Source organism: Vitis vinifera, chromosome 11, assembly GCF_030704535.1.
Source record: "Vitis vinifera cultivar Pinot Noir 40024 chromosome 11, ASM3070453v1".
Classification (NCBI taxonomy): Eukaryota; Viridiplantae; Streptophyta; class Magnoliopsida; order Vitales; family Vitaceae; genus Vitis; species Vitis vinifera.
The window spans coordinates 157,344-181,849 of NC_081815.1; the positions used below are offsets into that span (position 1 = coordinate 157,344).

A 24,506-nucleotide genomic window follows, 5' to 3' on the forward strand; every position below is an offset into this window, starting at 1 on the left:
AATAACTAATTAATTTTAAATCAATAATTTAAGAATAATTTAACTTAAATAATTAAGTAATAAGTATTAAATTTTTTCAAATATCCTCTTAATTCAAACTTTATTTCATAACCATATATTTTTAGCTCAAGATTCGGAATCTAAGACCTATTTTTTTGTTCAAAGTTAAGGAATCTAAGGTCCATTTAACATTCGGTATAACATAAGAGTAATATTACTTAAAAAGGAAATTCTAAATTAAGACACGAGTGAAAGTTAATAGTATTTTTATTTTTATAATTCAACTACAAACTATGATAAGTAAAGATGACCTTAATAGAAATGAGTTTGAAATGTTTTTTAAAATTCTAAATAAGTTTGAGTATTGTTTTATCTTGTTACAAGTATATATATAATTAAATTTAAAAATAGTTTAATTTATTTATTTTTTTAATACATATAAAAATAAAAAATTTTAAATAAAATAAGTTATGTAAAAATATAATATTTATTTATTTTTAATATAATTACAATATAAAATAAAAATAAAAATAAATAAACAGCAGACGCGGCAAGATGGGCGTGGAAAGTTGTAATACCCTACGGGTCGGGGGGTTTACATTTTTTATCCGGGCACGATGACAACGGTGAGTAAACCTCGTATGAAATGGGCCGGGTCAGATTGAACCCACCAAGAATATATACGCATATCGATGTAGTTGGGCGAGTAGGGGGCGGGTCTCATCTTGTTCCAGATCTCTGAGTTTTGATCTCTCAATCAGTAGCGAGAGGTATTGATTTTCTCTATACCTAATAGATCGTCTTCTACTAAGGATTTATGGCAGCAATTTGACATTGGATCTTATCTGATTCACCTCCATTTTCTGATGTTTGGTTTGGGAAATTCAGGTCAGAGGCAGCTAGCAGCGACTGCGTTTGAGCAAGCGGAAATAGCATCTGAATTGAACCCAAATGGCTGGTGCTGCTGCCGGTGGTTTCATTAGTCGCGCATTTGAGTCCATGCTCAAAGAATGTTCTGGGAAAAAGTACCCTGCTCTTCACAAGTCCATTCAGACATATCTAGGTATCATTCTCAATTTCGATATTTCCACTTCCATATAAGGGTTGCTTCTTTTTGCTCATGAATCCATTGATGGATAGCTAGTGGCTGTGAATTCCACGCTTCTAGTAGTTCCGCCATCTATCCTTAAATCATCATGTACGGAATTTAGAGCATTTTCAGTATTGAAAACTATCCGGGAAAATGGTTGGTTGAAAACTTAAGCTGATTGGGATCACCATTGGGTTTTCTTCATTTTATTGCTCTGCCAATTTTTTTATTTTATTTTGGGGTCTGTTATCCATGCCAACTATGATCCAATTCTTGGCCAAAGTCCCTTCCTTTTTAAGATCCCGATGGAAGATCCTGGGATATTTTAGCAACCTAAAGTTACTGGGGATTTAGGCTTTATGGTGTTGTTGAATGATTTGCAATGTGTTAAAACAAAATTAGGAAAAAAAAAACAGTGGAATTCAGTGGGAGCCGACCTACTGCACTTTTTCTTTCTATCAAGGTTCTTTGGACTTCATTTATCTTTTCTCTTCATGTTAAATCAGTTATTTCCTTTTATCTCATTGTTTTCTTTTCTTTTCTTTTTTTCTTTTCCATTCTTCAGATAGTACAAAGGAGGTTGATCAGCATTCTGCTTTCAGTGAGACGAATCAAGCAGCATCTTTGACTGCATATGGGAGGTCTATATCTATGGATAAATTTGTTAATCTGCCATTTGATTTTTGTGTTGATACCAAAGATATCTTTGGGCTTCTAGACAAAAATAGCAGTATGGCACTTATTGCAGCTATATGATATTTGATTTTTATTAGTGTAGCAATTGGAATATATCTGGAAATGACCTGATGAGAAATTATTGGAGTACAATCTGTCCTGGTCTCAGTTCAATTATTACTATATATTCAATCTGACAGTCTGGTTTGTGAAGAAAAGCTAAAAGTGACTTGGATCTGAAGTTATTTATTCACCTTCAATGTGACCATCACCAATTAGCTTTGAGATTTTGCATAGATGCATCTAGCCAAGGATTTAAAAAAGTTACTTAAGCCTGTGATTATCTTCAGTTGCCAATCTTCATCTGAAACTTTGTCTTTAATCAAATCTGCTTTTGACTTCATGGAACCACTTTATTTATTTATCTATTCATTTACAGTTCATCTGAAACTGATGCTGGAATTGCAAAAAATGAAATAGAAGCCAATCACTCACGAGCACATACTGGTGAGGGAGTTGAAAGAGTAGGCAGACCAGTGGGCACAAGTGGAACTATTACAGCAGCCTTAGCACATGCTGGGCACACCTTAGAAGGGGCTGAAGTAGAGCTTGTTTTGAATCCACTTCGACTTGCCATTGAGACCAAGAACTTGAAAGTCCTAGAACCTGCTTTGGATTGTCTTCATGTATGTACTTGCTTCGTTGTCTAATTTTTAATTCTAAACTGTGTACATTTTTGCCCACAGGCTTATAGTTATATCCTTGTATTTAGGGTGATGAAGCCCAAAGCGCTTCTCAGATTCCATTATTTACACTGAAAAATAAATGTCCATCTATGTCGTGAATATGTTCTTGAAATTTATAATGCATGCATGTGGTAGACAAGGATTATTAATTTATTCTATTTAATTCCAATAAGTACAGAAACTCATCGCATATGAGCATTTAGAGGGTGATCCTGGTCTAGATGGTGGTACAAATGCACCGCTGTTTACAGACATTCTGAATATGGTTTGCAGTTGTGTTGATAATTCGTCATCTGACAGGTATGTTGCTTTCTACATCAACAATCTTTCCTAAGATAGCTAGCTTGTAATGCCTGTAACTTTTGAAAAATGGTGTGCAGTACTATTCTGCAAGTATTGCAGGTGCTTCTTACTGCTGTCGCATCCACAAAGTTTAGAGGTACGGTCTATGGATAGGAAGGATATTCTATGTAATCTATCTTTATAATTGAACTTGAAATAAATTCTGTTCTATTGAATTGTATTAGAATACAATATGTACATCCTATTTATACGCAACTAGGGATTATATTCCACTAAATTCTCTCCCATAAATTAGGGATCATATTCACCTACCACCTATGATCCTATAATATCTCCCATAAATCATATTATTCCAAAGAGAGAAACAGAAAGAAATAAATACAAAATTATTTAGAATCTACTAGTGCTCCCCCTCAAGTTAGAGGATAAATGTTATCCATTCTCAACTTGTATGTAATTATTTGAAACTGGTGACTAGTAAATCCTTTGGTTAACACATCTACAAACTGTCATTTTGTTGAAATATAGGATGTGCAATTCAAACCACTATCGTTTTTTTCCTTGATGTACTGTCAATCTACTTCTACATGTTTCATTCGGTCATGCTATATTGGATTGTGAGCAATATCAATTGTTGATTTGTTGTCATTGTATAACTTCATTATCCCTTCCCACTTGATTCGTAGATCACCAAGAACAATCTTTATCCATAATAGCTCACAAATTCAATGTGTCATAGCTTTGAACTTTGCTCCTCCACTTGATTGAATCACCATAGATTGCTTCTTACTTCTCCATGTCACTAAGTTGCCATCTAAGAGTGTACAGTAACTAGAGGTAGAACGTCGATCTGCCACTATTCTTGCCCAATCTGCATCAGTGTACGCCTCTAAGCTTAGCTCTCCATTTTTCTTAAGAAAATTCCCTTTCTTGAAATAGACTTTAACTAATGTAGAATCCAGTATACCGTCTCTAGATGAACTTCCTCGGGAGAATGCATGAATTGGCTTACGACGTTACTGGCATAAGCCATATTTGGCCTTGTATTTGATAAGTAGATTAACTTCCCAATTAGACATTATACATTCCACATTCTATTATTGCATCTTCTTGCGCTTCCCTTAGCTTATGATTTTATTCTAAAGGGGTGTCACCAGGCTTACAACCAAGCATATTGGTCTTCTTAAGAAGATTCAAAATGTACTTTTTCTAGGAGATAAAAATACCCTGCCTTGAGTGGGCCATTTCAATCCCCAAAAAGTACTTGAATCTTCCCAAGTCTTTTACCTTGAATTCTTTGACTAGTTTCTTATTAAGTCTTTCTGTTTCCTTAGAGTTAACTCCTATCACATTGTCACAATTATGTCATTAATATAAACCATGATAATGGTAAGTTTACCCATATGTGAAAGTTTGATGAAGAGTGTATGATCTCCCTGGCTTTGTCGAAACTCCATGTCATTCATAGCTTTTGCAAATCTTCCCAACCATGCTCGGAGGGATTGTTTAAGGCCATAAAGTGCCTTTCTTAGTTTGCACACATTGTTTCTTTTGAAGTCTTCATTGAAACCCAATAGTGTTTTCATATACACTTCTTCTTAATTATGTGGGTTCCTTATACTGTAATTCTGTGGGTCGCTATTTTAGCGCCTCTTTGCAATACAATCTTATGCTTATTGATAAAAAAAAATATACACTTCTTCTTAATCTCCATACAAGAATGTATTCTTAATATCAAGTTGTTGCAAATTCCAACCAAAGTTAGTTGCCAAGAGTAGTAATATACAAATGGTATTCATCTTTGCCATTGAAGTAAATGTTTCGTGGTAGTCCACCACATAAGTTTGTGTATACCCTTTGGTCACTAGCCTAGCCTTATATTTCTCCAACGTCTTGTCAACTCTATATTTAACTATGGACACCCATTTACATCCAACCAATTTTTTTCCCTTTAGTGATTTAATTATTTCCCAAGTTTGGTTTTTCTCAAGAGGTAACGTCTCCTCTTCCATGGCTTTCCTCTAATTATCGCTTCTAAGTGCTTCTTGAATTGTTTGAGGAATTTCAATAGGAGTTACTTGGGCAAGGAAGGCTCTATGTGCGAGGATAGGTTTTCAAATGAAATAAAATTGGAGATCCAGCGTTGAGTGCATTTCTGGTAGCTTTCCTAAGGGCAATCGGTAAATGGAGATCATGAAATGCTTTGAATTTTTTTTTTTTGATTGGAAACGATACAAATATATATTAATATAGAAAAGGAGTACAAGAAGAAGGATGAGAAATCCTCCAACCAAAGACAACTAAATTACATGAAAAAACACAAAAAACAAACGAACACCCACTAAGGACCAATCCCTATGGAGTACACACCGCTATCCAATCCAGTTGAATCACATTAAGGGGAATCCCCTTAAATGCCTTGGAACAGAAGGCCCAAAGGGAAGCAAGGAAAACTATAGAGTCCCAAAGGTACTCTGAATTCCTTGCTTTATCCTCAAAAATCCTTGCGTTTCTTTCCCACCACACAACCCGAATTAGAGCTATGCTCGCAGCTTGCCACAAAACTATCCCTCTCTTAGAATTACCGAAGCCTTTAAATTTGATGGACATCATGTCATATATGCTCCTTGGGGAAACCCAATCCAACTTAGCTAACTGAAATAGCCTGTGCCACAACCCAATCGTCAAGGAACAATGAAGAAATAGATGATCTGCTGATTCCCCGTGCTTCATGCACAGGATACAAATATCAGGACTAAGGGCTTTGTAGGGTCTTCTCACTTGTAACATATCATTAGTATTCACCTTCTTGTGTGCCACTAACCAGACAAAGGACTTCACTTTGAAAGGAACTTGAGAATTCCACACGAACTTTGAAGGAAAGTTCTGAGAAGATCCAGAAGATTAAGATAATGCTAGAAAAAAGGATTTGACTGAAAAAAGCCCTGACGAGGATAAAGGCCATAATCTGGCATCTGGGACCGAAGGAGAGAGATACAAATCATCAAGAGACCGCATGAGGCCTTCTAAGTCCTCAATCTCAGAATCTGACAGGTTACGGCGGAAATTCAAATTCCACAAGAAAGGCCGAGATGGACCGAGAACTGAAGAAATAGAAATGTTTTTGTCCACGACTACTCTGAATAGTCTTGGATATTGGGTTCCCAAAGGTTGGTCCCCCCGCCACAAATCTTCCCAGAACCGAATTCTATCCCCGTTTCCTACCACATACCGAGTAATCAAAGAAAACTCCTGAAAGACTTGAGCAATAGCCTTCCAAGGACAGCGATGAGACCATCTGACTACAGTGTTAGCATCCCAACCATTAGAGTGTGAACCATAAATGCTTAAAATGACCTGATGCCAAAGAGCTGAACCTTCTCTAGGATACCTCCATAACCATTTCCCTAGTAGAGCGAGGTTCCTCCAAGAAATATTCCCCAAACCCAAACCCCCTATTGTCTTTGGTCTGCACACAATATCCCACCTCACTAAATGATCCCTTTTGCCTTCCCCAACCCCTGACCATAAAAAATCCCTTTGCAACCTCTCTATTTTTGCAGCCACTGTAGCGGGCATTTTAAATAAGGATAGGAAGTAACTTGGCAAATGGGTAAGACAAGACTAGATAAGAGTTATCCTCCCCCCGAAGGATAAGTAGGCCTTTTGCCACCCATCTAATCTACTTGAGATTCTCTCAACCACTGGATCCCAAAATCCACACGCCTTAGGATTCCCGCCCAAAGGGAGGCCCAGATATAGAATAGGCCATCCAGACGCCTTACAATCAAGCATCTCAGCCAATCTTGAAAGATGAGCCTGATCAAGATTGATGCCATAAATGCTGCTCTTGTTAAGATTGACCTTGAGCCCAGAAATGTGCCCAAACGCTAACAAAAGACTCTTCAGAGTCTGCAGCTCTTCCTCCCTTGAGTTAGAAAAGAATATGGTGTCATCAGCAAATTGCAAATGAGACACCCTAGTTCTATTTCTACCCACCCTGAAACCCTCCAACATATTTCTTTCCTCAGCTCTCATGAGCATCCTGCTCAGTACATCTGCAACTAAAGTAAACAAAAAAGGGGATAAAGGGTCGCCTTGTCTTAAACCCCTAGATGCCTTAACCCACCCTTTAGCACTACCATTCACCAAACTAATGCTTTGAATTTTCATTCTGAACAAACTAATGATGAGTTTTTGGTGAGAGCAACAAATTTGAAGTAGGAGAAATGATACTGGAAATAGGATTAGTGGAGTTTGTGTTTTCATTACTTGGCTTGGGTTCAGGCTCTTGAGCTTGCATTCAATCAGGTCAGGGCTGTTTATGCCTAGAGTAAACCTGTAGTGGCATGCAGTTGCATTAACTCCTCCTTGATCCAATTTTGATGAGGGTTCTTGACTAGGTGACAAGGAGGTTGAACCTATAGGTGAGACTTTAGGTACAAGAGGTAAGGATTCAGAAAGTCTAGGCAAATCAAGCATACCATAAGAGAGAAACTTATCTTCACCTAAGCTTTCCCTCTGAAGATAAGTATTAGGGAACAATGATTGATTTTCAACAAAAGTGACATCCATGGATGATAACATTAATAATCCTTTTTGGTTGGAGAATATCCCACAAACACACATTTTAAAGCTTAAGGATCAAGTTTGTTGCAATTTGGAGGATAGATATGGACAAATGAGACACAACCAAAGACTTTGGGAGGAAGTTTATTAGAGCTATTGAAATGTGGGAAAAAATTTAAGAGTGTGTTTAATGGAGTTTTATTTTCAAGCACTTTTGAGGGTAGTCGATTAATCAAATAAGTTGCAGTTAGGACAACCTTTTTCCAATATGATTAGGTATATTTTTCTAAAAAAGTAAGTTTCAGTTGATTTCTCATAGATGCTTATTTTTCCGTTTAGCCACACCATTTTGTTGTGGGGAATTGGTTTATGAAGCTTGGTGTATAATCCTTTATTTTTCTAGAAAAGGAGATAACAGTATAACACCGAATTAAAGTACTCTTTCCCATTATCAGATCTAATAGCTTTTATTTTAACTCCAAATTGTGTGGTAACCATTTTGTGAAAGATAGGCTACACAAAACTAACATCTGATTTGTTTTTCATGAGGTATAACCAATTCACACTAGTACAATGATCAATAAAGGACACAAACGACATTGCTCCAGAAAGACTTGGGATTTGAGAGGGACCCCAAACATTAGTATGAATTAACAAGAAAGAGAATGCTGAATTTGTATTACTTAAAGGAAATAGAATACGATGATGTTTAGCTAATCAACAAACCTCACAATGAAAGCTATCAACATTCAATTTATTGAATAATAAAGGAAACATTTTTTTGACCAAAGTAAAAGATGGATGCCCTAAACGAAGATGATATAACCATATTTGGGCTTTATTCTATGAGAATTTTTCTGAAAAGTGAGAGAGTGCCATACGATCACCATTGCTAGAATTGGATCCAAGCATGTACAAACCCTCTTGTTCCTTAGCATGCCTAATCGTCCTCCCCATGGCTTAGTCTTGGATCACACAATGAGATGGGAAAAAGGTGACAATTCAATTCAAATTTTTAGTAATTTGATGAATTGGCAAGAAGTTAGCTGAAAGTTTTGGAACATATAACACAAATTTTAATATGAGAGCCAAAGTTAAAAACAAATATTCCTTGGCCTACCACAGTTGCTAGTGTGCCATCAACAACTTTAATTTTTTTATCCCTAGAACATGGATAACAAGAAGAAAAACAGTGTGAAGAATAGGTCATATGGATTTTCTTTGGTGTTGGAAAAAACATGCTAGTATCGTTGACTTCTGACATTGTCGAATTCCATAACTAGGACATCACCATAGAGTCTTCTTCATCCCATGTAGCGAACTTTGAATAATCTGGTTTCGATCTCGTCCCAAGAAGATGACTCGGTTTGCCCTTCCCTTTCAAGAAGGTTTGAATAAATTGCGACCACTTCAAATAATTTTTATCATTGAGACGTAACCTGGTTGAATATTCAGCTCCTGCTGCAATGTTGATGACTTCATTTGTTGTTGTTGGATTAGAAACTTGCTGATTGGTAGATTCTTAAATCTCATACATGCTTTTTGGACAGAAGTGGAAGAAATCAAATAAGAGGCTGAGGAAGGATTGCAGCAATGCAAGCCACAATAGGAAAAACTATGTTTTCAGATTAAAAATAAAAAGAGCAAAAGTTCTGCCAAAAAACTAGATTTCTCTAGGTTTTTGGAAAAAAAATCAGCAATGAAGGTTGAAAAAAATTAGAAGCCCCAAGGAGTTTAATCTGGCTTTGATACCATGTGGAGAAAAATTGTATTCTCACTCATATATTGAAAGTATACAACCAAATGAAAATACACCTAATCAATTGGGAGGTGGTGTGCACTCAAAAGGAGAATGGAGGGCTTGGTATACGGAAGATTGATCTCCTTAACAAAGCCTTATTGAGTAAGTGGATTTGGAGGTTTGCCTTTGAAGAGGACATTCTTTGGAAGAAAGTGATTGAGGTGAAATATGGTCAAGAAGGCCTTGGTTGGCGGACAAACGAAGCTCACGGGGCGTTTGGAGTAGGGGTTTGGAAGGAGATTTTGAAGGAGGCAAATTGGTGTTGGGATAACATAAGGTTTAAGGTGGGCAAGGGGACTAAGGTAAAATTTTGGACTGATCACTGGTGTGGTGATGAGGCGCTGTCCAGAATTTTCCCTCAGTTATTTGCTTTGGCGGTGCATAAAAATGCAACAATCAACGAGGTTTGGGACTCTAGCCTTGGTCAAGGAGGTTGGAATCTCAGATTTGCTAGGGATTCAAATGATTGGGAGCTGGATTTAATAGGAGCTTTGTTTAACATGCTAAGGGATGTCAAGATCTCCCAAGAAGAGGACTCGGTGGTTTGGAGAGGTGGAGGTCAAGGTATTTTTGGAGTCAGACATGCTTACAATCTGCTGGCTGCTCCTAATACCCTCGCCTTCCCGGTTAGATGCATTTGGGTGGACAAGGTCCCTACTAAAGCTGCCTTTTTTGCTTGGGAAGCTACATGGGGGAAGATTCTTACTTTGGATAGGCTCCAAAGACGAGGGTGGCAGCTTCCTAATTGCTGTTTTTTGTGTGGTTGTGAAGAGGAAAATGTAAATCACATTCTTTTACACTGTACAGTGGCTAGGGTTCTTTGGGATATTATCCTTGCTTTGTTTGGGGTTCATTGGGTGTTCCCAGAGACAGTCATAGAGGTGTTACTTAGTTGGAGGGGCTCCTTTGTGGGGAAAAAGAGGAAAAAAATTTGGAATTCCATACCGGTGTGTATTTTTTGGACGGTTTGGAAGGAGAGAAATAGATTAGCCTTTAGGGGGGGCTCTTTAGACATACAGAAACTCAAAAATTATTTTGTTTGTAACTTGTGGAGTTGGGCTAGAGTGTACATGGGAGAGGAGTCCTCTTCGCTTTTAATCTTTTTGGAGTGGCTAGCGGCTACTTAAGGGCCGTTGAGGCTGCTTGTTTCTATTGCTTTTTGGGGTGTGGCTGCGTTTGTATACTCCCTGTATGCCTTATGGCAGTTTGCCCTTTAATACAATTTGTGCTTACTTATAAAAAAAAAATATACAACAACGGAAAAGAAAGAGCAAGAAAGGATTCCTACAAATAATGAATTATATACACAAATATACACACAACTATATATATACAGCTGTATACATAGTTGTATAACTTCCATGGTTGTATATTACAACTATATATCTTCTACAACTGTATATTATAGTTGTAATAATCTTCAACAATTTAGAATATGCCAGAATTTCACGTGCGTTGCTGTTTCCTTAGGTATCTTGCTTTATGCTTTAGTGTGAGAGAGGAATGATAGGTATAGCCATCTTCATATGTGGTTCAGTTGGGCATGCGGCACATTGGGGTTGATGTTCTCTTTGCATGCTGCTGTTGTTTTACATGTTTATCCAACTGACAATGGAACAATTGTTAGAACCTGATGGTATTTACATTGGAGCTTTGAAGTTTATTATCTATGATAGTGTCCTGTGGTTGACTATCCAGTTCAACAAGACCATAAAGACTACGCTAGAAAATACAAAATGAATCAATGAAAAGTAGTTAGTGCCTATCCATATTAGGAACAAAGTAGGTATCTGTTGCTACACAAATTATGATGAAATCAAACTTACAATTCATGCTATGAACTTTGGTTGACAAGGAATATGATGTGAAACAAATGAATCAGTTAATTGGTTAAATTCTTTGCTCTAACAATTTGGCAATGGCTACGAATTAACTTATTGGGCATATTCAAGAGGAGTCCCTTGTTGATTCTAAGGCCATGTTTGTATTTTTTGTCTAAAGTCTCAATAAACATTAGATGTTTTAGCATCGTTTTTAAGTTAACTCTTATTTTTAGATATCTTGTCTTAATATAAAAACTCAAAATTTTAAATTTTATCTGAAATCTGAAGTTTAGTGTACACTTTTGCATTAAATTGTATTCAGATTTCTGACAAATTCAGATCTATTTAAACTTCAAATAGAGAACAAACACTACCTAAGTTAAAACTATAAAGAGACACTTTAGAATCTAAAGGTATTGGGTTAAACATAATTGTGCTAGGAGTGAATACGAGGAAATGGTAAAATTAATATTGTGAGATCCCTTAAAATGGTTGTTTTTGCTACTTCAGTGGGAGCATCAAATGATTTTAAGCATAGAACTAGAGCAGGATGGTTGAAGGTGAAAGTGCCTCTAATTTGTTCTATAATCATTAAACATTATTTGAGATAAAGAAAAGCCATTATCGATACCTAGTCGTGCCAAAGTGGGGCCCCTAGGAGGGGTGAGTCAGACATAGTCCTAACTTGCTATTTTTTTTGAACCACTATCAATACTTAAGCTTGGGGCTTTGCTCCTAGTAGATAGCTTTCAAGCTGAAAGGAAAAGTTTTATCAAGATGCTCTATAGCTACCATGCTTAATGGTTCAGAATGTTGGTTGGCAGTGAACATGTTCGGAAAATGAGTGCACGTGAAAAGAGGATGTTATGGTAGAAATTTAAATGTGGCACCTACATTATACAAGGGGAAGTAGTATAAGATGGTTAGTGTCCATCAAATACCAATGAGTACACTAGTGAGGAGTGATTTGACTCAATTTCATGGCACTATAAGGACAAGAGGAAGACTAGAAAAAAGACAACCTCTGTTGTGAGGTGAGAAAAAGGAAGTGGCTTTGATTTTATTGTTTGTGTCCTTGGTCTATTTTTAGTTTCTCTTTAATTTCGATCATCATGATCTCATCCATGGTCATTCTATAGTTTCCTATCAATTTCGGTTATCATGATCTTATCCATGGTCATTCTTTAGTTTCCCATCAATTTTGGTCATTGCGACCACGTCCTTGATCTGTCTTTTAATTTCCTAGTCGACTTCGGCCCTTATGGCCATAATATTAGTTTGTTCTTTAGTTTTCCATTGATTTTGATTTCGTGATTGCATCCTTGCTTTGTCTTCAGCTTCCATCGATATTAGTTATTGCAATCGTGTCCTTGGTCTGTCTTTAGTTTTTCCATCAATTTCGATCATTGTGACCGTGTTTTGAGTCTTTTTTATCTTTTAAGTGATTTGGTCAATGTGACCACATCCCAAATTTCTAGTTATCCTTTAGGTGATTTCGGTTATTGCGACTATGTCCTGAAAGTCTTTTTTATTTTTTAGATGATTTTCGATCCTTAGGACCGCATCATGAGTTTATGTTCAGTGATTAATATATGCAGTTGTTATCTTATTCAATTAACCTTGTTCCAATTTCAATTTCTTGTGCAAGTTTTCCAGTTAAACGAGGAATGAGCTATAGAATTTGTTATTCTCTTATATTCTGATTAAAAATGAAAAAAATTGCTACTCTCTTATTTGTGCCAACCAACCCCACACCCCCCACCACCACCACCAATAGTAGATAATATGTGTGTCTTTGTCAGCAAAATGTATATGTATAATCCTATGTTACCGTTTTGGTGAACTATTCTCTGTAGTAATACCATGTTTCAAATGCAGTACATGGGGAACCTTTGCTGGGAGTAATTCGAATATGCTACAATATTGCACTTAACAGGTTCTTTATTTACCTTTATCTCAATGGCTGCATGATAGCAACTTGAACTAGAACTCATGATTTATAGTTTGAATATGTAGCAAAAGTCCTATAAACCAAGCAACATCAAAGGCAATGTTGACCCAGATGATTAGCATCATATTCAGAAGGATGGAAACTGATCCGGTGTGGAATTCTCTCCCATTATTTCTGCATTCTTTTTTATTTTATTTTTAATTTTCTGATGTACAAAGAGACGAGACAATTTTATGGTTTCCACTTTATACTAGAATGACAGTAATGTCTTCTGTGAATTTAGGTCTGTACTACCTCTGGTTCTGCTGCAAATAAGGAAGCCACTTTAGCAGATAATTTAAATTCTGAAGTTGAGACTTCTTCAGGTGACCAAACTGAGAAAGAAATGACATTAGGAGATGCACTTTCTATGAACCAAGTCAAAGATACAGCTCTTGCTTCTGTTGAGGAACTCCAGAATCTGGCAGGTGGTGCTGATATCAAGGTACTTCTATTATTATTATTATTTGACAGGGGACATTTTTGTTCTCAGGAATCTAACCTAGAATCTCCCACATTCCTACTTCAATCAATTGTCACTTGAGTCAGGCCTTAATGTAGGAAGGCGAAAAGAAACCACCAAATCGATCAATCTGAAAAAAAAAAATGAATAGAGTCAATTCAAGCTAAGTTTTTTAAATTTTTATTTTTTTATTTTTTTATTTTTTATTTTTTATTTATTGGTTTGATTTGATGAAAATTTGAAATTATCAGTTGGTTTGAACTGAACCAAGCCATAATAAGTTACCTCTTTTTTAGCGCCTTTCCCCTGAGGTTGAGTTCATTTCTCTCCTTTTCTTTCTTGCTTTTCTCTCAACAACAATATGTTTTTTTGGTTATGAGTATCCATCTAAAATATTTTTTAGTACTGCATGATTTTTTGGATTGTATTAAACAACTATTTAGTCATCTAGTGTGAAAAAATGCCCTTTTTTTCGTGGCTTTTGTTCCAAAAAAATTATGAGTTAAATTTTGGTGTAAATCAAATGAAGCAAACCAAACTGATGCTAAATCTGATCAATTTGGTTCAATGTTAAAATCGACCAGCTTGGTTTGATTCTCAAGTTGGTTAAGAATCAATCTAAATCGTACTATGCCTATTCCTACCTCAATGGCACTACTGATTAAATGACTAGATTCTCCCGAACACTATCTTTTTAGTTTTTTATTTTTTATTATCATTATCATCCCTGTTCAACATCAGGCTGGCTCTTCTTGCTATCGCTAAATATGTTGCCATCTTTCCCATATGGATTATGCCATGTATTATATTTTTTCCAAGTTTGTCTTTGTTGGTTGTGCTGCTTATGAGATGTCTTATATGTTTTATAGGGTCTGGAGGCTGTTCTTGACAAGGCTGTGCATCTTGAGGATGGCAAAAAGATGACAAGGTATGGATATTATGCTAGATTTTTTTTTTTTGCATATAGACTGAGGATATTATTCTAGAATCAAGATATTGTTTTTTTTGATAGGCAAGCACACAGGTAAAATAATAAAAAAACACTTGAGGCATGTAACTCATATTCGTGAGGAGTATATGATTTATGTCCAAGGAGAAGAAAAAATAAAGGAAAGAAAGATGAGAAAACTTCTGATAAAAAAAATAAAATGAGAAAACTGAATGCCTAATGCACTGTAGCAGGTATGTTCTCAAATGAAACCTAAGAATGAATATCTACCATCCAAAACCAAGGTTGACTTCAATCTCCTTCAACTTGGGTGCTGAGATTCAGCCCCTTCAAAAAAAATAAAAATAAAACTCTGCTTTAAGACGTTTTTATATTATTATTAGGTGTTTCTAGGCAATATACATATAATAAAAAAATACCAATGGGAGTAATTGTACATGAGGAGTACATGAGTTACACACCCAAGGAGAGGAAGAAAAAAGCATAACCCAAAAGTGCATGATGCAAAGGAAGTGGAGAGTCGATCGACCACCTTTTTCTTCATTGTCCTGTTACCATTGGACTCTGGCACAAGTTGTTCAATCTAGTAGGGTTGGTTTGGGTCCCTCCAAGGAGTGTTGAGGACATGATGGTTATTACTTTTAAAGGCTTGGGGAACTCATTAAGAGGCAAGACACTTTGGCAAATCGCTTGCCTTACCTTCATTTGGTTGGTGTGGCAAGAGAGAAACAATAGGATATTTGAGGATAAAGGGAGAATGGAAGAAATGTTATGGGATTTGATTCGGTTCTATTCTTCTCTTTGGGCTTCTTGTACTGAAGCTTTTAGAGGAGTTCCTCTAAGTGTTTTACAACTCAACTGGATTGCGGTTTGCGCCTCAAAAGTTTGAAGTTTGTTGGGGTTTCTCTTTGTTTTTAGAGTTCTATTGTTGGGAGTTTTCTCCTTTGTTCAGTTTGTGTGGGAAGGACCTCTCATCCTTCCCTTGCTTTTCTTTTGATTCTAGTTGATTAATGAGAATTAAAATTCTTTGCTGGAACGTTCGAGGGCTTAATGATTGTGATAAAAGAAAACTGATCAAGGGAGTGGTGAGGAATCAGAAGGCTGATTTGGTTTGTCTCTTGGAGACAAAGGTGAAAGATGTTTCTACACAATTGGTGAAAAGTGTGGGAGTAGGAAGATTTCTTAATTGGGCTTCAGTGGACGCAAGGGGCACGGTAGGAGGACTCCTTCTCATATGGGATAACAGAGTCTTGGAGAATTTGGAGGTAGAAAGTGGGGGGTACTCCATCTCTGCTCGTTTTAGAAACTGCAGTGACGGATTCTCTTGGATCTTCTCTGGAGTGTACGGGCCAGTGATAGGTAGCGAAAAGGAAGACTTTTGGGAAGAGCTTGGAGCCATCCGTGGCCTCTGGGAAGACCCTTGGTGCATAGGAGGGGATTTTAATGCTGTTAGATATCCAGAGGAAAGAAGAAATGCCCCTAGACTCACAGCCGATATGAGGAGATTTTCAGAGGTGATCGGGGAGCTGGGGCTGAGGGATATCCCGCTGGCTGGAGGTCCTTTCACTTGGATAGGGGGCTTGAACTCTCAAGCTACCTCTAGATTGGACCGTTTTTTAATCTCTGGCCAATGGGAGGACCACTTCTCAGCCATCTCACAATCTGCTCTCCCTCGCTTGGTCTTTGACCACAGCCCCATTATTCTAGAAGTTGGGGGTTTCTCTTCAGGCAAAAGCCCCTTCCGCTTTGAAAATATGTGGCTGAAAATTGATGGTTTCAAAGACCTAGTAAAAAGCTGGTGGAATGGATATTCGGTTGAAGGCTATAGCAGCCACTGCATCGCTGAGAAGCTCAAAGCTCTTAAGAAGGACCTGAAAAAATGGAACAAGGAGGTGGTAGGCAACGTCTCTTTCAACAGAGCAGAGGCCTTCTCCCGCTTGCAGCAGTGGGAGGCCAAGGAGAATGAGAACGCTCTTACTCCTGAAGATCTAGAGGCTAAAAATCTGGATCTTGAGGAATATAAGAAATGGGCCCTTCTAGAAGAAACTTCTTGGAGACAAAAGTCAAGAGAAATCTGGTTAAGAGAGGGTGATAAAAATACCAAGTATTTCCACAAAATGGCCAATGCTAGGGCAAGGAGGAATTTCCTATCGAAAATTAAAGTAAACGGGGTGAATCTCTCATCCTTGGCAGAGATAAGAGAAGGTGTTTGCAATGCCTACCAAACCCTTCTCTCTGATCCTGGGGATTGGAGGCCTAGTATAAATGGCCTCATCTTCAAGGAGTTGGGAGAAGGCTTGGCCAGCAGCCTAGAAGTTATGTTTTCTGAGGAAGAAATTTTTGCAGCCCTAAGCAGTTTCTGTGGAGACAAAGCCCCAGGTCCGGACGGCTTCACAATGGCCTTCTGGTTATTCTGTTGGGACGTTGTTAAACCAGAAATTTTAGGCCTCTTTAGGGAGTTCTACCTCCATGGGACCTTCCAAAGAAGCTTAAACTCTACGTTCCTCTTGCTCATTCCTAAGAAGGAGGGGACCGAAGATCTAAAAGATTTCAAACCAATCAGCCTGGTAGGGAGTGTGTACAAATTGCTTGCCAAAGTCCTAGCCAATAGACTGAAAATAGTGATGGGGGAGGTGATTTCTGATTCTCAGCATGCTTTCGTCCATGGGAGGCAGATTTTGGACGCTATTCTTATTGCTAACGAAGCCCGTGATTCTAGATTGAAAGACAACATCCCGGGTCTCCTTCTCAAGATGGACATTGAGAAGGCCTTTGACCATGTCAATTGGAACTTTCTTATGGAGGTGATGTCCAAGATGGGATTTGGGCACAGATGGATTAATTGGATAAAATGGTGTTGCTCCACGGCTTCCTTCTCGATCCTTATCAATGGAAGCCCCTCGGGCTTCTTTCGTAGCTCTAGGGGACCGAGACAGGGCGACCCTCTATCCCCCTATCTTTTCCTTTTGGCCATGGAAGCTCTTAGCCAATTGTTGTCCCGTGCAAGAAATGGAAACTTTATTTCCGGCTTCAGAGTGGGAGGAAGAGGAAGTGAGGGGCTGTTCGTGTCCCATCTCTTGTTTGTCGATGACACCTTAATTTTCTGTGACGCCGATGCAGATCAATTGCAATACCTTAGCTGGACTTTCATGTGGTTTGAGGCGATTTCAGGTTTAAAAGTCAATCTGAATAAAACAGAGGCCATCCCAGTGAGGAAAGGCATTCCTATGGAGACTCTTGCGGCGGTCTTGGGTTGTAAGATAGGGAGCTTACCTACATCCTACTTGGGTCTTCCCTTTGGAGCCCCCTACAAATCCATTAGGGTGTGGGATGCAGTAGAAGAAAGATTTAGGAAAAGGTTATCTCTCTGGAAAAGGCAATACCTCTCCAAAGGCGGCCGTCTTACCCTGCTGAAAAGCACCCTCTCAAGCCTCCCAACCTACTTTCTCTCTCTCTTTGTGATCCCCAAGAGAGTGTGCGCAAAGCTTGAAAAGATCCAAAGGGATTTCTTATGGGGCGGTGGAGCCTTAGAGAATAAACCTCACTTGATGAGTTGGAAGGTTGTTTGTGCCGATAAAAAGAAAGGTGGCTTGGGCATTCGTAGTCTAGCTACTTTTAACAAAGCCCTTCTGGGGAAATGGTTGTGGAGATTCGCTAATGAGAATGAGCCCCTATGGAAGCAAATTATCCTTAGTAAGTATGATCTTCAAGAGGGAGGATGGTGCTCCAAAGATGCAAGAAACCGGTATGGGGTGGGGGTCTGGAAGGCCATCAGAAAAGGTTGGGAGAATTTTCGTTCTCATTCCCGCTTCATCATTGGGGACGGCACCAGAGTGAAGTTTTGGAAGGATTTGTGGTATGGAAATCAATCTCTGGAGGAAGCTTTCCCCATCTTGTTTAACCTCTCTGTCAACAAAGAAGGATGGGTTGCTGAGGCTTGGGAGGAAGACGAAGGAAGAGGTAGCTGGGGGCTTCGTTTTAACAGACACCTTAATGATTGGGAGGTGGGAGAAGTCGAAAGCTTATTAAGCAAGCTTCATCTCTTGACCATTAGAAGAGGTGTGGAGGACTTGTTCCGGTGGAAAGAGAACAAGAATGGAACCTTTTCTGTCAAGTCCTTTTATAGCTCATTCTCAAGGGATACCAAACCCCCCTTCCCGGCTAGAACTATTTGGACGCCTTGGGTTCCAATTAGGGCTAGTTTCTTTGGTTGGGAGGCAGCTTGGAATAGGTTGCTCACCACGGACCGCCTGAAGAGAGTTGGTTGGAGCATCCCCAATAGATGCTTTTTGTGTAAATATAAGGAGGAAGCCACAGATCACCTTCTACTGTTTTGTGAGAAAGCCAGAATGTTATGACTCCTAATTTTCTCCCTGTTTGGGGTGCAATGGGTGATGCACTCCACTGTGAAAAAACACCTCCTAGGTTGGCATGGTTCCTTTGTGGGCAAGAAAAGGAAGAAAGCTTGGAGAGCTGCCCCCCTCTGCTTGATGTGGACCATTTGGAGAGAAAGAAATAGGAGAGCATTCGATGATATGGAGAGGAACGATCAAGACATTAAATCCATTTTTTTGTACACTTTTGTGAATTGGGTTAGGGTGTATATAGAGGAACACACTTTGTCTTTGATAGATTTTGTAGACTGGCTAGCCACCAAGTAAGGGTCATGTTTGTTTTGTCCCTTTGTTTTTTGCTTCTTTGTCTTTGGTATACTCCGTGTATGCCTTTTCTCTAGCCTTTGGCTCTTAATGAAATCTATTTACCTATAAAAAAATTAAAAATATTCTTCTTCGTTTCTGATAAAAAAAAAAAAAAAAGTGCATGATGCACTATAGCAATCCATGTTGCATATAAAACCTAAGAATGAACATTTACCATCCTGAATAAAAGTTGAGCTCAATCTCCTTCAACTTTGATGCTGGGAGTTCAACCTCCTCAAAAGCATAGACCTATCCTTTAAGACATTTTATTTTTATGCTACTACACAATGTTTTTTATCCAGAATAATAAATGTTTTTTCTTTTTGATGCTTGGAACTGTAAAACTGCAATACTTCTTTAAGAGGGATCGACCTTGAGAGCATGAGCATTAGACAACGTGATGCTTTGCTGCTGTTTCGTACCCTTTGCAAGGTTGGCTTTCTGAGTATTCTCTCCATCTATCAAAAGAAGTATTCTCTTCATATTTTTGTCTGCATTTTCTAATCTGCCTATATGATTCCTCACTATAACATTTGCAGATGGGTATGAAGGAAGATAATGATGAAGTCACAACCAAGACACGGATTTTGTCTCTTGAGCTTCTACAGGTGAATCTTATGGTTTTGAGTGTTCTTGTGTGCATGCTTCTAATTGATAAACACTCAAAAAATCTTAACAAAGTTATCCGTACTACTAGGGTTCAGCTGTTATCCATTTATGACTATATTACCGATAAACATGGGTTGTCATGTTTGTTTGAATCCTTATATTGGCAAACATATATGCTCTTGGCCCTGACTGGAGTTGGAAATTCATAGGAAAAACTGGAGATAGAAGCAAGGAAACCATAGCCTAAATCATACTATAAATATGCTTTTTTTGGGGATTAGAAATTAAATAGATCTTTTCTATTAATTAAAAAGATCAAGAAGGACAAGATAGTCTTTCACAATGTACAAACTTAGATCAAGACAGGGGAATGGACAACTTAACAAGGAACCATACAGCTGAACAAATGGGATGAATGACAAAAACATACTATAAATATGTTTTAAGCATCTTTCAAGCATATTACATGATATGATGATTGTAGGGTTTGAAACCATTTCAGGTTTGAGAATCAACTTGGATAAGAGTGAAATTTTTCCGGTGGGGAGAGTTGAGAATCTGGAGGTTTTGGCTCTTGAGGTTGGTTGTAAAGTGGGAAGGCTGCCATCTTCTTACTTAGGACTTCTTTTGGGTGCGCATCATGAGTCCATTGTTGTTTGGGATGGGGTGGAAGAGAGATTTCGGAGAAGGCTTGCCATGTGGAAAAGGCAATTTATCTCTAAAGGAGGGAGGATCACCTTAATCCGAAGCACACTGTCTAGTATTTGATGTCCTTATTGCGGATCCCAAGACTGGTTAGTTTAAGATTGGAAAAGATTCAAAGGGATTTTTTGTGGGGAGGGGGTGCTTTGGAGAGGAAGCCTCATCTAGTAAAGTGGGATACCGTATGTTTGGACAAAAGGAAGGGTGGTTTGGGAGTTAGACGTCTTTCTATTCTCAATAGGGCCCTGTTATGTAAGTGGAACTGGTGCTTTGTGAATGAAAGGGAGACTCTTTGGAGGAATGTCATTAGTAGGAAGTATGGGGAGGAAGAAGGGGGTTGGTATACTAGAGAAGTTAGGCAGGGTATTGGAGTAGGTTTATGGAAGGAAATAAGGAAGGAAGGGTCTCTTATGCAAAACAAAGTTGTTTTTTCTGTGGGGGATGGTAGAAAGGTGAAATTTTGGAAAGATAATTGGTGTGGGAATTTCGTGCTTTGTAATTCTTTTCCCTCTTTGTATGCATTTACGTCTTACAAAGAGGCTTGGTTAGTGGAGTTGTGGGACTCTTCGGGAGAGGAAGGGGTTTGGAGGTTTTGTAGGTCCTTCAATGACTGGGAGGTGGAAGAGGTGGAGAGATTACTTTTGACAATCCGGGGAAGGAGGCTTAACCCTCATTTGGAAGATAGAGTGTTGTGGAAAGAGACTGAGGATGAGATTTTCTCAGTTAAATCTCTTTCTAGTGCTTTAGTTTCTAGAAGTGTTGTTTAGTTTCCTAATAGCATTATTTGGAGTCCTTGTGTTCCTACCAAAGTGGGTTTTTTTTGCTTGGGAAGCCTCTTGGGGTAAGGTGTTAACTTTGGATCAACTTAAGAAGAGGGGGTGGATCTTAGCTAACAGATGCTTTCTTTGTTGTGTGGAAGAAGAGTCTATTGATTATATCCTTATTCATTGCACTAAGGCAAGAGTTTCATGGGAGTTATTGTTTGCTATTTTTGGAGTTAATTGGGTTCTTCCTCTTTCGGTTAGAGATACCCTTCTTGGTTGGCGTGGGTTTAATATGGGCAAGAAGCGTAGAAAGATGTGGAAGGCTGTCCCTTTGTGTCTTTTTTAGGCGATTTGGAAGGAAAGAAATATGATTGCTTTTGAGAATGAGGAGCTCTCGATTCATAGGTTGAAAAATTCTTTTGTATGTAATCTTGGGCTTTGGACTAAGTCGGTTGTAAATGAAGGTCCTCTTCTTTTATTCAGTTTTTTTGATTGGTTGGGTTCTAGATGAGGGCTGGTGATTTTTGTATCCCCTCTTCTTTTGTTGTGCCTTTTGGCGCCTCTTTTATATCCCTTGTATGCTTTTGGGTCTGCCTTAAGGTGCCCTTTTTCTAATATATTTCTTTCTCTGTGTTTTTACTTATATAAAAAAAAATGATTGCAGGGTTTGTTGGAAGGTGTTAGCCATTCATTTACGACAAACTTCCATTTCATTGACTCAGTAAAAGCATATCTTTCTTATGCTTTACTACGGGCATCGGTTTCTCAATCCCCTGTCATATTTCAGGTATGCTTAGATGCTTAAATTGTACTGTTCTCCACTTGATGTTATAAGAATCTAATGTGGAAATATTGTCTATGGTTCTGTTTTTTAATTCTGGCAGTATGCGACTGGAATCTTCTCAGTGCTTTTGTTGCGATTTAGGGAAAGTCTTAAAGTATGTGTCTGGTGTTGACAATTCATTTACTCTGCTTCAATTTAGGGTGTAATTATATTCTTTGGCCTTCTCCTTGTTTATAACACCTAAAATTCATTTCAGGGCGAGATTGGGGTCTTCTTTCCATTGATAGTTCTTCGGTCATTGGATGGTTCAGACTTTCCTGTTAATCAGAGAATAAGTGTTCTTCGGTACAATATTCTTTTTAGCTGATTTTATATGTCAAGTTCTTCTCAAATTTTATCTTCAGTTAACTTACTCAGTTTTAAGTAAATTTAGCGAAAAGGTTGCAGAATTTTAATGCTTTGTAGGCTTTTGAATGTGTTTGGTTCATCATTATTTTAACTATTGGTCAAAACGAGTTCTTCTTATCTTCATTGAATAAGAATCATACGCATATGTGTACAAGGTTGTTACCAAATTAGGCTGAAATCAGGTTGAGATTCTACAACTGGTTCTAGCTATTATACAACTGTCCGATAAAGAACAATAGTTGACTAATCTAACAACTAAGTAGTAGGAATATACAAGGTAACAAAATAACAATCAATTAGATCCCTGAAATTAAGGAATTGTGCAGATTTCTAAGTAACAAAATAACAATCAATTAGATCCCTAAAATTAAGGAATTGTGCTGATTTCTAACACTCCCCCTCAAGCTGGTTTGAAAATGTCTTGCATGCTAGCTTGCTTTCCATAGACTTGAAACTTGGTCCTACAATTCCTTTAGGCTATGTTTGGTTCTGAAAAATTTGAGAGAAAATGCAAGAGAAAGAAAATAGAGAGGAAAAGTAGAAAAAAAAGAAAAAAAGTAAAGTATAAAATATATTTAAAGTCAATAAATTATTTTTATATGCTCCTTTAAACTTATTTCACTTATTTTAATTATTTGATATAAAAATTAAATAATTTAAATATGTATAAGTTTCTAATTAATTTTAATTATATTTAATTTTCTTTGATATTTTTCGTAGGACAATCAAATATGAAAATTATTTTCTTTAGCATTTTTTTTCTTTCCTTAGTACTTTTTGGAAACCAAACATAACCTTAGTAAACATATCTGCCAATTGAAGTTTAGTAGGGATGTAAGGAGTGCAGACAATCCCAACCTTAATCTTCTCTTTAATAAAGTGCTTATCAATTTTGAAATGCTTAGTTTTGTCACGTTGAACTAGGTTGTGAACAATGCTAAATGCAACTTTGTTATCACAAAATAGTTTCATAGGTTCCTGAATCTCTACTTGAAGCTCCTTTAGTAGAGTCTTAATCCACATAAGTTCACAAATTCCTAAAGCCATTGCATGGAACTCAACCTTAGCACTAGACTGAAGACTACTGGTTGCTTTTTACTCCTTCAAGTTATCAAATTATTTCCGACAAAGGTGTTGTAATCGGTAGTTGACCTTTACTTAATCAATGACCTAACCTAGTCTGTGTCTATATAGCATTCAACATGCAAATGATTATTCTATGAAAGTAGGAGTCCTTTCCTTGGGGTGGCTTTTTGATGCCTTAGGATCATCATCACATAATCCATGTGTTCTTCAAGGGGAGCATGCATGAACTGGCTTACAACTCCAATAGAATATGCAATGTCTAGCTAAGTATAAGATAGATAAATCATCCTTTCCACGAGCCTTTGATATCCCCCTTTTTCTACATGAACACTACCTTCTTTGGTTGCTAATTTATGGGTTAGATCAATAGGAGCATTTATGGGTTTACATCTTGTCATAGTCATTTCATTAAGTCAAGTATATATTTCCTTTGAGAGATGTAGATTCCAGTCTTTGATATAGCCACTTCAACACTTGGTTTGAGGCGGCATCTGACCTAAGAATAAACCTGGCTAAAAGCGAATTAATTCCTGTTGGTGAGGTGGAAGAGATTGAGGAAATGATAGTGGAGTTAGGGTGTAGGATGGGGTCTCTGCCCACTGTTTATTTGGGGCTGCCCCTAGGAGCCCATCACAAGGCTATTTCTATGTGGGATGGGGTGGAAGAAAGAATGAGGAGAATATTAGCCCTGTGGAAAAGACAATATATTTCTAAGGGAGGAAGAATCACCCTCATTAAGAGCACACTGGCCAGCATGCCTATTTACCAATTGTCCCTCTTTCGAATGCCCAAGATTGTCGCAAAAAGGCTTGAAAAATTACAAAAAGACTTTCTTTGGGGAGAGGGAAGTTTGGAAAGGAAAGTCCACTTAATCAATTGGGAGGTGGTGTGTACTCAAAAGGAGAAGGGTGGTCTAGGCATACGGAAGATTGATCTTTTGAACAAGGCTTTGCTGGGTAAATGGATCTGGAGATTTGCCTTTGAAAAGGACAATCTTTGGAAGAAGGTGATTTTGGTGAAGTATGGCCAAGAGGGCTTTGGGTG

The 24,506-nt window shown here is 37.9% G+C and overlaps 1 protein-coding gene across 1 annotated transcript in view; it reads left to right on the forward strand.

Moving 5' to 3' along the window:
• The first annotated feature begins 641 nt into the window (after window positions 1-641).
• Window positions 642-24,506, forward strand: part of LOC100249070 (brefeldin A-inhibited guanine nucleotide-exchange protein 5) — a 69,194-nt gene continuing 45,329 nt past the window's right edge. Inside the window, exons 1-15 of the mRNA XM_010657761.3 lie at window positions 642-770; window positions 889-1,063; window positions 1,656-1,731; window positions 2,205-2,451; window positions 2,690-2,811; window positions 2,892-2,950; window positions 12,886-12,943; window positions 13,024-13,108; window positions 13,242-13,442; window positions 14,330-14,388; window positions 19,472-19,541; window positions 19,649-19,717; window positions 21,849-21,971; window positions 22,069-22,122; window positions 22,225-22,313. Coding sequence (XP_010656063.1) covers window positions 952-1,063; window positions 1,656-1,731; window positions 2,205-2,451; window positions 2,690-2,811; window positions 2,892-2,950; window positions 12,886-12,943; window positions 13,024-13,108; window positions 13,242-13,442; window positions 14,330-14,388; window positions 19,472-19,541; window positions 19,649-19,717; window positions 21,849-21,971; window positions 22,069-22,122; window positions 22,225-22,313 — 1,424 coding nt within the window. The 5' untranslated portion in view covers window positions 642-770; window positions 889-951. The remainder of the gene's footprint in view (window positions 771-888; window positions 1,064-1,655; window positions 1,732-2,204; window positions 2,452-2,689; window positions 2,812-2,891; window positions 2,951-12,885; window positions 12,944-13,023; window positions 13,109-13,241; window positions 13,443-14,329; window positions 14,389-19,471; window positions 19,542-19,648; window positions 19,718-21,848; window positions 21,972-22,068; window positions 22,123-22,224; window positions 22,314-24,506) is intronic.